At 39.6% G+C, this 18726-nt stretch overlaps 1 protein-coding gene across 1 annotated transcript in view; it reads right to left on the bottom strand.

Moving 5' to 3' along the window:
- TRMT10A (tRNA methyltransferase 10A) overlaps positions 1–18726 on the bottom strand; it is a 39592-nt gene that overhangs the window by 20177 nt on the left and 689 nt on the right. The window contains exons 2-4 of the mRNA XM_001369668.4: positions 11850–12101; positions 10151–10313; positions 4944–5015 (exon numbers count right to left, since the gene is read on the bottom strand). Coding sequence (XP_001369705.1) covers positions 4944–5015; positions 10151–10313; positions 11850–12040 — 426 coding nt within the window. The 5' untranslated portion in view covers positions 12041–12101. The remainder of the gene's footprint in view (positions 1–4943; positions 5016–10150; positions 10314–11849; positions 12102–18726) is intronic.

Here is an 18726-nt window from a genome sequence, read left to right as displayed (position 1 = left end):
TGTTGGGGTTTCTGTTTTTTTCCTTGGTGTTCCCTCATCTTTTTCTGGTCCGTTTGGTCTCTGTTCATTGCCTGTATAGAAGCTGTCAAGTGTAATTTTTCTTTTTCTGTTGTTTGCTCATATTTACCCCCCTTCTTTACTCCCTGCAGTTGCCTGAGCTCTTGCTCCTCTAATTTTTGTTTTTGTTGTTTGTTTTTGGCTTTTCTTTCCGCCTTCACCCTTGGAGCTTTGTCAGTATATCTCTCAGTGAAGTCTGTGGGGGAGGGGTGTTGGAGTTTGAGCTTTACTGCCCTCTCGAGGCTTTGATGAGATCAAGTTTGGCTGGGTTGCTGGATGTGTCCTGAGGCCAAAACCTCAGAAAAGGGGGAGCAGGCCAACATGGAGCATCTCCGCTGCTGCAACTGCTGCCCGCTCTGTGCTCTGCGTTTCTCCTCTATTTGCTTCCCCACTGCCTGTCATGGATGCTCTGAGCCTGGCACAGCTTTGCCCACAAGGTACTCCATCCAGACTAGTATCTTAGCCTACCCAGAGATTCCAACCACCTCTGGAGGCTCAGCTCTCTACGTGGGGAAGGGGTCTCAGGACCTTCCTTCTTCCTTCCCCTTAAACTGGAGTGTTCTCAAATTCTGGCTCCGGGGGCCATACCTTTTAAGTTGAGTCCAGCAGGAGAGTTCCTTGCCTCTGTCTTTTTGTTGGGTTTGATTTTCAGTCCCCTAGGAGCATTTAGTTTATAATTGGTAAGGAAGGGTTTTCAGAGGTCTGAATTTTTGCTGCCTCTATGCTCATATTTTTGATGATCCTGATAGATTGCTACTACTTTCCATTTGTACTACAATTTGAGGAATTTGTAAGGACTGAGTGAACCACACTGTACACTGTATGCCTTTCACTCACAATCAACTTTCTCCAGAGATCTCTTATCTGACCTTTCTAGGATTCTATTCATCTCTTTAACTTCTTTCTTATTTATCTTGTGGTTAGGTTTATCTAGCTCTGAAAAGGGAAAGTTGAGGTCCTGCACTAGTATAATTTCACTGTCTATTTCATCCTATAGCCTTTCAAGAATTTGGACAGTATGCCAATGGCAAATATATGTTTAGTACTGATATTACTTTATTGTTCAGGATGTCTTCTTGTAAGGTGCGATTTCTCTGCTTATCCCTTTTTATTAGGTTTGTTTTTGTTTTATCGTGATTATATTTGTAAACCTTGCCTTTTTTCATTTCAGTTGAAGCATACTACCTTTTGCTCCAACTCCTTATTTTACTTCTCTGTGTTAATCTGTTTCAAGAAACATATTGCTAGATTCTGGTTTCAAAGCCATATTGCTATATGTTTTATTGATGAATTTGTTTCATTCACACTTATGACTATTAACTGTGCATTTCCCCTCATTGGTTTTTTTTCTGTTTTTCCTGTTCTCTTTGCACCTGTCCCCCCTCAAAAGCTTGTTTTGTTTCTGACCACTGCCTCCCTTAATCTGACCTCCTTTTTACCACGTTCCCCTCCTTTCTTTTATCCTCTTTTCCTACCACTTCCCTGTTGGATAAGATAGATTTCAATATCCAACTGAAATGTGTTTTTTTGTGTCTATCTTTATTTGTGTGTCTATTTTTCCTTCCCTCTTTGAATGAGAATGATGTTCAAGCATTGCTGCCCCTTGCATTGTAAAAGCTGCTTCTTGCATGTTTTTTGTCAGATAATTTTCCCCATTCTTCCTCACCCTTCCCTTCTCCCAGTACATTTCTCTTTCCTACCCATGCATTGTTTTTTCCCCCCAAACCATCCCAACATAATCAATTTGCTCTTATTCCCTCTATGTACAGTCCTCCTAACAGCTCTAATAATATCAAAGTTGAATTATAGGTATTGTCTTCCCACATAGGAATATAAAGTTTAATTTTACTGCATTGTTCATGATTTCTTTCTCTTTCTTTTTTAAACTTCACTTGAACCTTATATTTGAAAGTCATATTTTCTTTTCATGTCTTGTTTTTTCATTAAGAATGCTTAAAAGCCCCTATTTCATTAAATATCTATGGATTATATTCAGTTTTTCTGGCTAGGTTATTCTTTTTTTTTTTTTAACTCTTACCTTCCATCTTGAAGTCAAGACTGTATATTGGCTCCAAGGCAGAAGAGTGGTAAGGGCTAGGCAATGGGGGTTAAGTGACTTGCCCAGGGTCACACAGCTGGGAAGTATCTGAGGCCAGATTTGAACCCAGGACCTCCCATCTCTAGGACTGACTCTCAAGCCACTGAGCCACCCAGCTGCCCCCATGGCTAGGTTATTCTTTACTGTCATCCTATCTCTTTTCCCATCTGGTATATCATAATCCAAGCTCTATGATGCTGACTGTAGTTCCACAATATCTAAATGGTTCCTTTCTGGCTCTTGTAAATATTCTTTCTTTGAGCTAGTAGCTCTGGAATTTGGCTACAATATGACTAGACATTTTCTTTTTAGGAATCTCTTTCGAGGTCAATAGTAAATTCTTTCTATTTTTATTTAATCCTCTGAATCTAAGATATAAAAGCAGTTTTTCTTGATAATTTCTGGAAATATTAGGCTCTTTCTTTTATTATGGCTTTCCCTCCTGGGTCTATTTTTCTGGGTCAATTGTTTTTCCAATGAGATATTTCATATTTCCTTCTTCTTTCATTCTTTTTTTGTTTCTTGAGGTCTTGTGGAGTTATTAGCTTCCACTTGCCCAATTCTAATTTTTAAAAAATGATTTGGTTCAGTGAGTTTGCATACCTCTTTTTCCATTTGGCCAATACTGCTTTTTAAGATGTTATTTTCTTCTGCATTTTTGTAACCTCTTTTTCCAATCTGTTATTTGTCTTCTCAAAAATTTTGCATCTTTTTTCAATTTTTCCTTTACCACTCATTTGTTATTTAAAATCATTTTTTAGCTTTTCCAGGAGTTCTTACTGGGCAGCTTACATCAAATTCATGTTTTCCTTAAGGCTTTTCTTATAGCTGTTTTGACACTGTTTTGTTTTCCTGAGTTCATGTCTTACTCTTCCCTATCACCATAGTAGCTTTTTTATGGTTAGGTTCTTTTTATTATTGTTATTACTTGCTCATTTTTTCTCCCTTTTTTTTTTACTTTGAACTTTATGTAAAAGTGTGGCTCTGTTCTAAGGGTAGGAATGGGAGATTACTGTACCAAGCTTTAGCCTCTTTTCCCCTGCTGTTTTCAAAGCTAGTTTGGGGAGCCTGGAAGTTTTTGGTGCTTCCAAGTATTATGATCCAGGGAGAGGTGTGGTTACTGCTCCCTGGCAACGTATAGGATTCTGTTCCTTAGGGCCACTGCTCCCTTCTGACTATAAGTTATACTCTTCCTCAAGAGCCTTGCTCCCTTTGGACCCAAAGTAACACTACACCTCAAGGTCCCCATTCCTTTGGGACAGTAATACTTGAAACTGTGACCTGGAAGTGGGTACAGGTATCAAAGAGTGTCCTATCCTGTGCCCAACACTAGCACAGAGGTTCCCTGTATTCTTTCTGATAAATTGACTGGATCTCTTACTGTGTTGCTAGTTTAGGAGCTCTCAAAGTTATTGGTACTGCCACCTCAAAAGTCCACCATTGATATTGCTTTCACATGGGTTCTAAGCAAGCCCCAAATCCACTATGTCTTAGGCAAGAAAAATGTTTCACCTCAACCTTTTGTTGGCTTCTACCACTCCAAAATTCAATTTATGTAGCTCTCTTTTAACTATATCACATTTCCTTCCATCTAAATTGCAGTCACTGGTTCTTGAACCAAATGAGTCAGTAGTATTAAAAGTTCAAAGTCAAGAAAAAAAAAAAACCCTAAGCCTAAATTAGAGAATTGGTTTTAAAAGCCTAGTCTTGAGAAGGAACTGAAGGAGAAAAAAAAACTGACCCAACAATACTAAATCTATCCACTCCCAGTAAATAGGAACCAAAATTAGAATAAAACATAGTCAAAAAGAACAATTCAAATCAGTAGGGGGTAAGATATCTTTAGCAGAAAGGATTTGAATGTTGAAAAGGAAGTAAATAGCCTATCCATCCAAAAGAAATACAATATAAGCACACAAAAGATAATGAAAAACAGAACAAAGTATATCAGATTGTGAGAGACTGAAAGACATTTTAAATTATCTCTCCCTTAGAACTAATTCAGAAATCAAAAAGATTAGATTTAAAAATACGAATAGCTTTGCTCTTTGTGGTGGCAAAAACCTGGAAAACGGGGGGTGCCCATTGATTTGGGGAATGGCTGAACAAACTGTGGTATCTAATGGTGATGGAATACTATTGAGCTGAAAGGAATAATGAACAGGAGGAATTCCACATGAACTGGAAAGAACTCCAGTAATTGATGCAGAGTGAAAGGAGCAGAACGAAGAGAACATTATACAAAGAGACTGATACACTGTGGTACAATCAAATGTAATGGACTTCTCCATTAGTGGCAATGCAGTGATCCAGAACAACTCGGAGGGATTTACAAGAAAGAACACTATCCACATTCAGAGGAAAAACTGCAGGAGTAGAAATGCAGAAGAAAAACATATGATTGATCACATGGCTCAATGGGGATATGATTGGGGACTTTAAATGGTCTACTGCAAATATTAATAATATAGAAATAGGTTTTGAACAACGATACACGTAAAATCCAGTGGAATTGCTTGTTGGCTTCAGGAGGGTGGGAGGGGGAAGGGGAGGGAACGAACATGAATTATTTAACCATGGAAAAATATTCTAAATTAATTAATTAAATAAATGAAAGATTTTTTAAAGATTAGATTTGGAATTTTGAGAGGTTATACCCAAATACAAATGACACCATAAGTGACTAGATGCAGCACAAAAATGTCATTATACTCTTTTGACACTAAAGTGACAATAGCACACGTACCCAAAAAAAGATAAAAGGCTACTTTAAATTTATAGAATTTACCTGTACAGGATGTGATGCTCGACGGTTTTCTGCATAACATCTCTGAATCTGTTTATGAAGCTTCTTAATATCCTACAAACAAAATGTTTCATTTCAAATTTAGTTGTCCACTATGGTCATTCCCTAATTTTAGGGCATTAGGAAAGTCTACCATCAAAACAAGAATTGGAATAATGTGCACATTTATCCAAATGATGATCAAACAAATGCCCTACAATATTAACTAAGTAAGCATGAGACTAATTATACTGCTCTGCAAAAAATCTTATTACTTCATGATTTATCTATGTTTAAGACATATTTAACCATTGATTTTCCCCCAAAAAATTTCTGCTTTTCCTTTAAATATCACTGTGGAAGAGAGATTCTTTATTTGTATATTTCTAATATTCTTTCAAACATCCTAACTGCCCAGATTCTCAATTTGCCCATTTCTATTAACCTGCTCCTGCATCCTACTACAGCTATACAGAGATGTTTATACTCTTGATCTTGCTCTCATTTACAAATGCTCCAACTTCCATGTTTATGAACTCTGAAATTGCCTTAATTTCTTAATTATCATTATCTGTTATTATTCCACCTCTCCAACTGCCTTGCAACTCTAAATTCAGTTCTTTGTCCACACTTTGATTTCCATACCCAGGACCCCTGAACTAGCTATTCTCTCATCCCTTCCCCATCCTGATCCCTTGGTAGGTCCATAGAGGAACTACATAATCCTCTTCTCTTCAATCTCTTATGCTTTTGCAAATCTTGCCCTGCTAAACCCATGCTAAGAAAAACTTCCTCTTTCTTTACTCATACTCACACATTGCTGAACAAAGCTAGAGATAATCATGAAACTATGCTGACTAGATTCATAAATTTGTTACCTAATCTCAATTTCTGCAAGGTAAGTTTTACATCTGTTGACACATGCACATTAAAGTGGAACACAAGAGTGACAGTGCAATTTCTGACTTCCAGAATGGGCTGATGGAGCCGCCCCCCTCCAACCACCCCCATCCCAACCCCCACCCCCATGCAGCTTCTGACCCAGTGGCATGATGTGATTATGTGTCTGGATGTCAGAACACATGACCCACACTGTCCAATCAAAAGACAACTAGATGTAATAGCATGGAAGATATAAGAGTCAGGACAAGTGGGAACTTGGTCTTTTTTTGGCTCTGGTCCCTTCCTGAACTCAAGTTCACTCATTGGCTAGACTTAAGTTTATCTGGTCCCACTGTGTGGTTAGCTGTGGCTCTGTGTTGCCATTGGTAAATGGGCCAGTACCAGTTGGGAACACACCTGGGAAATGATGGTAGTTAGAAAGATCTGGGCATTCTCACTCTCTCTCTCTCTCTCTCTTCTAGTCTGTGCAGTACCTGTTAGCATGGGCTTTGATATAAGGATGCCTAAGTCTAAGAACCACACCACCCACAACCAATCATGAAAATGGCACAGAAATGGTATCAAGAAACCTAGGTCACAGAGATACAATCTCTGAAAGGGGTTACCCCAAGTTTCTGAGAAACACGCACTTTGTCAAGAAACACAACAAGAAGGGGCTGAAGAAGATGTAGGCCAACAACACCAAAGCCATCAAGGCTCTGAGCACCAAGGCCTCCAAGGCCAAGATCCTCAGGCCCAAGATCGCCAAGTGTGCTGGCCATAACATGGCCACCAAGCGTCCAGGCCCAAGGGTTGGCATCAAACATCCAGGCTCCAAGATCACAAAGCCTGACTCTAAAGTTGACAGAACCACAGTCCACAAGGCCGCCAAGCCCACTGCCCCCAAGATCACTAAGTCTGACCCCAAAGCCAGCAAATCCAGATCCAAGGCCACTAAATCTGATACCAAAGTCACTAAGGCTACCAAGTCTAACACCAAGGTCAAGTCCAATCCCAAAGCGGCCAAGGCCTCTAAGTCTGATTCTAAGGTTACAAAGCTCAGTGGTGCCAACTCTGCTAAGCCTGCTAAGTCCACCAACTCTAAGGGCACCAAACCAAAAGATGCTGTGGGACTAAAGCCTCTAGTCCCAAGGCTTCAAAACAGATGCATCAGGACAGAAGGACTTGTTTAAACCCTAAACCACCACTTTTTCTCAGTCAGGGTATGATTATTCACTATTTTGTACAAATAAAGAAAATGGTGAGTCATTTAAAAAAAAAAGGAAAGATCACGTAATTAATCTTTCTCTCTCTCTTTCTCTTTACTAATAATTATAAATTTAGTATAAAATCTCCAAGATTAATTTTTAACTATAACACACCTCACTAATTAACTCACCAACCTACTCACCACAGTAATTTTCCCAAACCTATTTATGCCTCCTTAAATCTCTCAAAGCTTCCCACCTCTCCTCCACAGTTGATAACCTAATCTCATATTTCACTGAAAAATTTGAGGCTGATCTCTGAGAACATCTTTTCCCCTCAACTCATATCCCAGACATCTGCCACTATCTCCACCTTCACCCTTGCCAAGATAAATCCCTCTACATGCACCCTTCATCCCACCCCCTCCCCCATATTCTCTAGCAGACTGTCTACTGTATTACACCCCACTCTCACTTACCTTCAATCTCTCTGTCAACTGGCTGTTTCCCTACTACCCACAAGCATGACTGTGTCTCATCCTCAAAAAACTCACTATTCATCCTTCCCTAGCTAGCATCCCATATCTCTCATCCCTCTTGTGGCTACCTTCCTTGAGAAAGCCATCTACAATGGGTGCCTTCACTTCCTTTCTTCTCATTTTCTTCTTTTTTTTTTTAACAACCCTTACCTCTGTCTTAGAATCAATGCTGTGTATTAGTTCCAAGGCAGAAGAATGTTAAGAGCTAGGCAATGGGGGTAACCCAGGGTAATGTGATTTGCCCAGGGGTCACATAGCTAAGAAGTGTCTGAGCCCAGATTTGAATCCAAGAACTCCCATCTCAGACCTGGCTCTCTATCCAATGAGCCACCCAGTTGCCCCCACTCTCACTCTCCTCTTAAATCTCTACAGCCTGACACCTGACCTGCTCTTCTACTGAAACTGCTCTCTTTAACAGCTGCCAAATCCAATAATCTTTTCTCAATCTTTTTCTTTCTTGACTCCTCTGTAGCTTCTGCCACTGTCAATCACCCTTTTTCCTTGATACTCTCTTCTCTTTAGGTTTGCAGGATGTGACTTTCTCCTGCTTATCCTCCTACCTATCTGACCACTATTCTTCTTTGTTGGATTCTCCTTTAGGTCATACCTGCTAACCATAGGTGGCCCCTAGGGCTCATGCTGAGCCCTCTTCTCTTTCCCCTTTATACTATGCATGACTTATCACTGATAATCTCATCAACTCCTATGGATTCAAATATCACCTCTATGATTCTCAATGATTCTCAAAACTATTTATGCAATCCTAATGTCTTCAGTGACTTTCAGTCTTACATCTCCAACTGACTTCCAGATATCTCTAAGTTCCATAATCATCTCTGACTCAATATGCCCAAAAAAAGATTTTATTCTTTCCCCCCAAACTCTCCCCTCCTGCTTACCCTTTTTATGACTGTAAAAGGGCAACAACATCCTTCCAAACCCTCAAGGCTCAAAACCTAGGAGTTTTGGAATTCTTCACTCTCTCATCATCCCCCATCCAAGCTACTGCCAATGCCTGCAAATTTCACCTCTGAAATATCTCTCCACTATGTCCCCTTCTCTCCTAAGACACTGCTATCACTCTGGTTCAGGCCCTCATCACCTCATGTCTTGATTACTGCCAAAGCCTGCTGATGGGTATGCCTGCCTCAAGCCTCTCCCCACTCTAATCCATTCTCTGAGCAGTTACTAAAGTGATTTTCCTAAAGCACAGGTCTGCCCATGTCACACCTACTAAATAAACACTAGTGGCTTCCTATTACCTCCAGACCTAAATATAAAATTCTGTTTGGCATTCAAAGACCTTTATACTTGATCTCTTTCTTCCATTCAGTGTTCTTATAACTTACATTCTCCAATGTAGTCTTCAATCCAATGACACTGGCCTCCTGACTGTTCCTTAAACAAGATATTCTATCTCTTGTCTCTCGACATTTTCTCTGGCTGTCCCTCATGCCTAGAATACTTTCACTCCTTTTCTCTACCTCCTCACTTTCTCCAAAATCCCAATTAAAATTTCGCCTTCTATAGGAAGTCTTTCCCAATCTCTCAATTCTACTTTCATCTCTCTAGCCATTACTTCCAATTTATCCAGTTTTCAACCTATTTTTACATAGGCTTGTTTGTAAGTTGTCTCTCTATTAGATTGTGAACTCCTTGAGAGCACAGACTATCTTTTACTTTTTCTGTATCCCCAGCACTCAACATGATGCCTGAAATGCAACAGGCATTAACAAATGCTTACTAACTTTGTTCAGTAATAAAAATAGTATCTCTGTTAATATAGTTCAAATAATTAGACTTCTCAAGCTATCTTTTCAAGATACAATGAGAAGGAAATTTCATATTTTTCTACTTATTTATAGGGAAAAATTTTCTTTTTTTTTTTTAACCCTTACCTTCTGTCTTAGAATCACTACTGTTTATTGGTTTTAAGGCAGAAGAGTGATAAGGGCTAGGCAATGGGGGTTAAGTGACTTGTCCAGAGTCACATAGCTAGGAAGTGTCTGAAGCCAGATCTGAACCCAAGACTTCCCATCTCTAGGCCTGCCTCTCAATCCACTGAGCCACCCAGCTGCCCTGCAGAAAAAAAAATTTCTATGAAAGCTAGCTTTTATAAGTTGTTATACAATAGTTTTTATACTTGTTTTATCCATATTGAAAAGCAACTCAATTTATTATACATTTTATTTTGACTTAATAAAAGTTATCTGAAAGATACACTCAATAGAGGTCTTAAGAGTCAGGAAAACCTAGAATCAATACAGTACCAACTATGGAACCATGAACAAGTCACTTAACCTCTATCTTCTCAGGCAACTTTCAAAAAGTGTAAGTTCAGACAAACTGCTATTGTGCATCAGTAGAAAGTTTCCATAATGGGAGTTTCCTCCTAAAGGTCTGGGCCCCATCCCTTTAAAAAGGAAACATTATTTCAAAGGATTGTCAAAGTAAAATATTAAGGTAAGAATGATTCAGCATAATTCACCATGCAAGGTCCCATTCTCAAAGTAACTCAATTGCTAAGGCTTATCTATGACAATAAGATCTGTCTATAACATCTGATGTTTGGTTAGAATACCTTTGAGACCATCAAGTTGTCAAAACTGCAGTCAACAATAAGGCGGAGTGGACTGGGAACAACATCACTTCGAAAACGTTTCCTGTCGTGGCCATCTGTGTTTGACTCCTGGTGCGACTGTCGTTCCAATTTTCTTCTCTGGCGTTTTTCCTTACGTTTTTGCCTAAAATTCATCATTAACAACAATGCCTCATGTTATATATTAAAAAGACAAGGAAAAAAGAAAAGTAAGCTACCATTTGGGAGGCTCCTACTAAGAGCTTTTGCTGATAAGGATATGAATTGATGAAAGAAATTTAAATATCTCCACCCAAATATCATCTGTATCCAAAAAGTTTGTTTATTCTTACAATACTGGCCCAGCAGCTATTCTGCATTAAATGTTGTTCTCATCCCTTACAGACACCTCAGGCTAAGCTTCTATGATATGGGCAGTTTTCCACATCAGGGTCAGCAGAAGAGTGATATTCTCTACAAATGTACAGGATTATGAGAGAAATATTTTTATGCTAATATCTTCTGTCTAAGATACAAAAGATAAAATCATATATGCCACATCAAAAATAACTACATGGGATTACATTATAAGTATATAAAATAAGACCTACTTCATTTATTTTGCCCCCCAAACTCCAGAATCCTCTATTCTCCCAGGGGCATTCCATACCTCCAGATTACCTAAGCCAGAATTTACAAATTCTAATGCTATATTTAAAATACTTTATAGCCAAATTTGCATAGTAAACACTGCTTTGGAAATGGAGGAGAAAGGCTGATTTTCAATCCACTGTTTTTTTCTTAACTATATCCAAGCTGATTTCCTAACCTCCACCAAACTGATGAAATATTATGGCATTGTATTGGCCTTTATAGCATTATAGTTTCAATATATACAAAAGTGTGTTCTGTCTGTGAGTTAATTAAGCTTTGTTTCACATTATGGATATATATATATATATATATATATATATATATATATATATATATATATATATATATGTGTGTGTGTGTATGTGTGTGTATATATATATGTATATACATATGTATATACATATATATATATACACACATACATATATATATGGATATATAGGCAGAGGACCAATCCCACCAATCATTTTTTAAATGGGTGCTATTAATACCAATATTGCTACTTATAGTTAGCATCTATATAGTACATGTAAAGGGCTTTATATTTGAAGTATTTACATAATTTAATGTTTAAGGTGCAATATTATTATTTATTATGATAATTAACATTATTTAATTCTCACAACAACTCTAGGAGGTAAAGACTATCATTACCCCCATTTATAGATGAGGAAACTGAGACTGAGTGGGACTAAGTTTCTTGCCCAGGGTTAACTGCTAGTAAGCATCTGAGGTAAGGTTTGAACTCAATCTTCCAAAGTACAGGTCCAAAATTCTATCTACTGTGTCACCTAGTTGCCTATTTAGAAATGGGTGACCAAAAAAATGGATGACTGTGCAAAACTATGTTAGAAAAGTAACATAAAAACATTCACGTTCCTTACAATGGACCAGTGTAGGATGACAAGTTAAAACTGCAACATGCACAGTCACCATATTCTACTTAATATCAGACTTCATTTTCCAGGTTTATCTCAGCAGGTCACCTATGCTGAAATAGTCACACACTCTCAAAAGTAAAATAACATACTGATTTTGAAAATCATACTTGCGGAGTTCTCGTTGGTCTTCCCACTGTTTCTGCCTCATTAGTTTCTTCATCTGTCGCTTGGACAAGTGCTCAGGGGCTTCTCCCTTATCCAAACTTGGCTTAGAATGCTCCTCCGGATTCTCACTCAGGTCCAGCTTTGTTTTCACACAATCTGACTCAGGAGATGTTGGGAGAATGTCGGTCGACATATTGATTATTTTGTGTCTTTATACAATCAAGAGGCAATTTTGAAGGTGAAATCTTTCATTACTGCCAAGGAGACAGAAAGAAGCAAGTCAAAAATGTTATTTTCCTGCAAATTTAATTCACCAAACATTGCTATGCTGAGAGATGTAAAGTTTAGACAAGATTTAAATTCCTTATGGTGCTTACAAGTCTTGTAAAAAATTCAGAGAAGTTGGATACAAGATAGTTTGAGATATTAATGGAGTATTTGGTTTGAGATGCCCAGTTAGAGATGTGATTATGAAGTTCTAGAGTCAGATAAAGGATGATATAGAGCTAAGAATTATCTGCAGAGTTGCTAACTGAATCCACTGGAGTTAATGAGATCACCAAGTGAAAGAGTATGGGAGTGGAGAGGGAGTCTTTCCCAACCTACCCCTCAAACTAGTTAGTAGACATGACCTGGATGAAGATCCAGCAAAGGAGACTGAGGAGTGGTCAGAGAACCAGGAGAGAACAGCATCACAGAAACAGAAAGAGAAGCATGTCTGCAGGAGAGCCCAAGGTAACTGACAGGGTCAATAATAGCTAACATTTATAGAGTATCTTAAAGCTTGGCAAGCATGGCATCTTATCTGATTTTCACAATGACCCTGTGAGGCAGATACACCCCCCCCCCCCATTTTATAGATGAGGAAACTGAGGCTGAAAGAAGTTAAGTAACTTGCCCAGGGTCACAGTGTGGAAGAGAGAAATGCTGAAGGAAATACAAGGTCTGGATCTGCAGTGTTATCTCATGAAAAAAGGAGATAGCACTCTGACTGCCAACGAGGGGTAGGAATGGAATCTCCAGCTAAGAAAAGAAGCTGAGCAAAAGGATTCAGCTTTTCCCTTTTGACCTTAGGCAGGAAGGAGCAAAGTTTCCACTGAGCTTATCTAGCTACAAATCCTTCATTGAACAGAAAGAGATCCAGACTAATCAGCTATCTTATAGTGGTCGGATAGAGACTTTTTTCCCTTCAGGGAAGGCAATAGCCTATCCATCAGAATATTCTTTCAAAGCTATATCTCTTTACCAAGAAATACCATCATCTTGAACATACAAAGATACTAAGATCATCTGGGACTTAGTCTATAGACTTGAGCTTCAAACCCCTGAAGAAATTATAGGAGGAAATAGTTCAGTGACTTCCTCTTCCCTCTTTCCTAATATAGTATACCAAACCCCTTATCTAATAAATAGATATTTTAACTAATTGAGAAACCAGATATCTTCAAAGTACTAAGGGGGGTGGGGGGGGTCACAGATACAATCAATTAAAGAAAAAAATGGGAATCGAGATTGAAGGGGATCTTCTCTTACCCTTCAGTTCTGGTCAGATCCAACTCCATTTTATCTAAGACAGCCTGCCTGGGAGGGAAGAGGTGTTCCTCTTTATCTGTTCCCTCCCTCTCAGTTACCTGTCAAACTTTGGGTTCCTGATCCCCCACTAGTACAATAGCTATTAAGTATTTGAGGCAATTTGAACTTGGATCTTCTCAACTCACAACTTCTAAACTTTTATTGACTGCAAAACCTTGTTGAAGACTGAGAATGGGACATTAAACTTTAAAAGATCTTTGGTAACTGTGAGAGAAAAGCTTCAGTTGAATGATGAGGTCAGAAGCCAGACAGCAAAGGATTTAAAAAAAAAACCTGAGAACGCAGGAAAGGACTGAGTCAAATGACTTTCTTGACCAAGTTTAGCAAAGCTGGGAAGAAAAGCTATAAGGTTAGCAGGGATAGAGGGCTGAAGCCAGGGAGAGAGGGTTTTGTAAGGATTGGGGAGGCATGGGCATGTCTGCAGGAGGTAGCCAGGAAGGCGTCAGAGACTGAAGATAAGTGAGAGAGCATGGATGATGGAAGGAGCAATCTGCTGGAGAAGGGAGGTAATGGGATCAAGGATGTATAAAAAGGGCTTTGCCCTGGCAAAAAGAAGGGCTTCCTTTTCATGTGAGAAGGAGATAATGGGAAAAGAGAGTTGTTTGAGTGGTATTCCATAAGGAGAAAAAAAGGAGGTATCTGAAAATGGTCTCAACTGGGGTGGGGGGCATTAAATATGAGATAAGGTCTGGACAATTACCTCAAATTGTGAGTACCATGAATTAAGTAAAAATAAAAACTATCTGATCCTGAGACTCCTCTGTACCCCCAGGCCCTGTGCTTTCCTGCCATACTGCCTCTCTCACTGCAGAAGTAAAAGGAAGTCACACAGAATTGAGTAATTTTATATTTTTGACTCAGGAGCTGCTATAGCCAAAAAATTCATTACCAAATGGTCAGCATCCTGGGGGGATGAACATCTCTAAGTATTACCTAAGCTGACCCTTGGAAAGCAGACATAGTCTGCTCCCGGGATAGTACTTGAAACCACTTCAGCATGATAAAACCTGCCAGAGCTTGTACTCCACTGTAAAAGCCTTTGAGAAGCTAATCTCCAGGCTTCAGGGAAGTAACTGAAGGGATAGAGGACAAATAACTAATAAAATCATCTATAGTAGCCTGAGAGCAGGAGTTCTAAAGGGGAATGTGTGAATTACTGAGGGACTAAGTCAATCCCAGAAGACTCATCACACTGGGTAGCCTTGGAAGTTGCAGAGTCTAGGGTTTGCCAGTGTGGTGGGTGAGGCTTCTGACTGGGGAAGGTTGAGGTAATATGATGTATCAGGGCTGAGGTGAAACCTTGAGCCAATAGAAGGATCTTGAAGGATCGGGGGAAGGGCTTAGAGAGAGCTTGAAAAGCCAGTGCATGAGGCTATAGAGGCTGTTTTCTATCTCTGTCTCTGTCTTTCTCAGCTATTCTCTGAGCCCTCTTGGGCTGGAATCCAGGACCTGATCTTATTTTAAGTTAGAAAGGCTGGAAACCTTATTTCTCTCTTTCACTTTTCAACTAAATACTTAATAATTTTGTATAAAGTCTCCAAGATTAATTTTTATTCATAACAAAATTGGTACAGTATATTACTGTGGGGCGGGGGAGGGGGGAGGAGAGAAATAGGCAAGAAGCCTTGGGAAAGAGACAGTCTGGAACAGGGTTTTTAAGGGCTGGGAAAAATCCAGCAGGTTGAAGAAGAATGTTCCAAGCATACTGCCAATAAAGTCATGATGGTGGACAAGCTCAAAGTGTGTTCAGAGGTATCATAAAGTTGTAGGTAGTGGGAAACATGAGATAAGGCTTAGAAAACTAGAGTAGAACTACAGTATGAAGGGTCTTTAATGGCAGCCAAATTAAGTCTGAACCCACTGGATATTTCAGCATAGTAGAGTGCTGTGACCAGATTTGTGAATAAATAGTGTGAATAAACTGCAATATCACTTTATATATTTTTATGTTTCTGCTTTCATTGATTTAACTATTTTCAGAATATGGGAGCCTAAAATCTCAATTCCAAGGAATTATCAAAATTTGATAGGCTAAAGTTCCTGAACTTTGATGGCCTAAGAAGAGACAAACAAAATGGCACCTGACTGGGAGAAACTCCAAAGGGGCTACCTGGTCAAAGGCTGGTTACCTCTTGCCTTCCTAAATCAGTCTAGAAAAACCTCCCTGATCCCAGAAGATGAAGGTCAAAAGCCCTGAGTACAGATTTTAGTCTTGCTATGAAGACAATTATGAAAGCTTCATAAGAACAAAATGATGTTTCAACCTGCTTGTGAAAGAACCTGGAAAGGTCAGCATTTCTGATGAATGAGAAGAAAGAGAAATTCTATTCTTGTGCCTGGGGGTGACAATTGTTGGTATAAAGGCCACCTTGGCACCAAGACACAAGAAATTCATTATATGGGGTTTTCTAAGAAAACAAGTCCTATCTTCCAATTTAATCATTTTTATGCCCATTCAGGTACCTTTTAGGACTAATGATGCCACTTGTATCTATTCCCCATTGATGTGGAAAACAATAGTTCCTTAAATAAAAGCACAGAACCAAGCATGAAACATCCAATTCAACTCAAACTTAACACACACCAGAGCTATTAGAGTAAAAGAGTTAAGACTTAAGAAAGAGGTTATTGTCATTGATAAAATTAGGATTACTCAAAAATTTGAGAAAGTGTTTCACTTTACTGTAGCAACAATTAGTGCAGTCGGCCCAGTATTAACACTATAGCTCCCTTCTATAGCATCAATACTTTGGTGGGAATTTTCTTCCTTTCCCAGATGCAGAGAAGCATCAGGGCCCTGAAGCTGCTTTTAAAAATCATCACTGACCATCAAAGGCTACAGAGCAAAGTGAGACATACAAAATGAAGTGACTTTCTCAGGATGGCATAGCTAATAAGTATCTTAGTTTGAACTTGAACTTGTCTAACTATCACCATACCAGCTACCTATAGTTGGAGAGAATACATACACATGCATGCGCTTGTGCACACACACCCATACATATACTTTATAAGATATAGATATGAGGCAATCTGAGGAGTGGAGAAAAACAGGAAGGCACTAGCAGCCTTCAGGAAGTTCAGGAAGAGGTTCCTTAAGGAAGTGGTGTCTGAGCTGAGTCTTGAAGGAACTTAGAGATGCTAAAAGGCAGGGGTGAAGAAGGACACTCTAGGATGAGGTCAGCCAAAGCATCAAAGCAAAGGAACAGGAGTGTCATTCATGAGAACCAGAAGGGAAGCCAACAGAACTGGATCAATTCACAGTAAGTGTGGAAGAGGCATGAAGGAAGAGAGAACTTCATGCATGCAAGACAGAAAGCTGGGGACATCATCTGTCAATCAAGAAAGAACATTCCAAATAGAATGTTCCCAGGAAAGACAGTTGGAGAGTCAAGCCAGGTTGAAGGGGGAAGAAGCTCTGAACTGATCCCCTGTTAGCTTCTGTCCTAGGCTGAAGGACCCCTGGTGGGGCTTCTGGAGCTAAGGCTGAGAAGAAATTAACTTTTGTTGGTGGCTTAGAGTGTGAAGAACTGATTATATATTTGAGATTTGAGTTTGAAGGAAGAAGAAGACTATACAGTTGTCCTCCAACTCCCTGACAGATTTTTGTGTCACAGTTGTGATAGGACAGACATTTTCCAAAATCCTCCTAACCCTCCTTATAGACTAGGGACAACCCTATCCCTCTCACCTCAATTTCATCCTTGTCCTGTTTTTCCCAATAAACCTCCTTACCTGAGAAAGAGGGGAAAAAGTATCTTCTCTAAACCTCATAGTTCACCTTTGAGTTACATAGAAAGATGGCTGACTAACAAGGGGGGAGGGGAAGGGTGGCAGGAGGGTGTGGGTAGAAAACTGGGAGGTGCAGGGTGGATGGTAAGAAATATCTTGATCTATTAACCATCAGAAGTAATCAATAGGCAACCCCAGAGTATCCCCTCTAGTAGTATCTATCTCTCAGAAGTATCTCTATCTCCATTACAACTAGGCACCCTGAGGTTTTCCCTAGTATCTCTCTAGTCAAGCCAGAGTATCTCAGTTATTATAACTAGAAATATCTCCCACAGTATCTATTTCTAATACATAAGGCTGAAAAGGTAGATTGGGGCCAATTTTGCAGTGGACTTTAAATGCCAAATAGAATTTATAGTTTAGCCTTCATCCTGTATTCTCATTTCCTTATTGACAGTCAAGCAACACATGGCACTTTCCTACATGCTACCCTTTCCCCATTTAATTATTTCATCTCTTTGCCTGTCTTTCTATATATCCATCCACCAACCTAGCCATCTATCAAACAATTTACTTCCTAACTAAACTAATAAGCTCCTTGTGGACAAATACCACCACCACCACACCCACACCCACACCCACACCCACACCCACACCCACACCCACACCCACACACACACACACACACACACACACACACACACGCCACAGTATTAGATATTTAATTCAATCCAATGAGCAGGTTTTATTAAATGACCACTGTAAGCCATACTATGTGAATAGGTACCAGGAATACAGAGGCAAAATAAAACCATCCTAGGCCATAAGGAGCTCACTTTTTATTGGAGGAAATTAGGTTCACAGAGAATTAAATTCATAATATATGCATAGTAATTTCAGGGGGTCTGTGGGCAAAGGAATAAACAAGCTATATACAAAGTAGATAGGAAATGATTAAAAGAGATGGCACCAGAATGTGGGGGGTGGGGTGGGAAAGGCTTCAAGTAGAAAATGGGATTTTAGCTGGAAAATGAAGGAAACCAGGGAAGCTAGGAAGTGGAGATGAGAAGGGAAAACTGGAGGGGCAGGGGTGAAGGGTGTTGTGCAAAGACAACGGGATTTGGAGTCAGGAAGCTCTGAGCTCCAATCTTTGCCCTGGTCCTCTGTGGCCCAACTAGGTGGTTCAGTCACCACAGAGGACTAGGGCAAGTCTCTCCAACATTCTGGGTCTCAATTTCCTTATCTGTAAAAAGTAAGGGGCTGGAATGGGCAGGCCCTAATGTCTTTTCCTATTCTAGATCTTTGATTCCTGGGTCCCCAAGACATTTGGCCTCCTTGGGACTCAAGTTTCTTCTGCTATAGTCGCAGAGAGGGTTATCCTAGATGACCACTGAGAGCTGTTCACATCTCTTTCTATCTCATCTTCTTAAATTCTCTGCAGTGGCCAGTGTGACGTAGCTGGGAGAAGCTCTCCCGCCCGAACTTCATGTGAGCATGTGATATAGGGGCAGCACCCAACCTCCAAAAATCCACTCGTAATTGCTGGCTCCTCCC

This window comes from Monodelphis domestica, chromosome 6 (assembly GCF_027887165.1).
Source record: "Monodelphis domestica isolate mMonDom1 chromosome 6, mMonDom1.pri, whole genome shotgun sequence".
Taxonomy (NCBI): domain Eukaryota; kingdom Metazoa; phylum Chordata; class Mammalia; order Didelphimorphia; family Didelphidae; genus Monodelphis; species Monodelphis domestica.
This window is presented reverse-complemented; position numbering and strand designations above follow the sequence as displayed.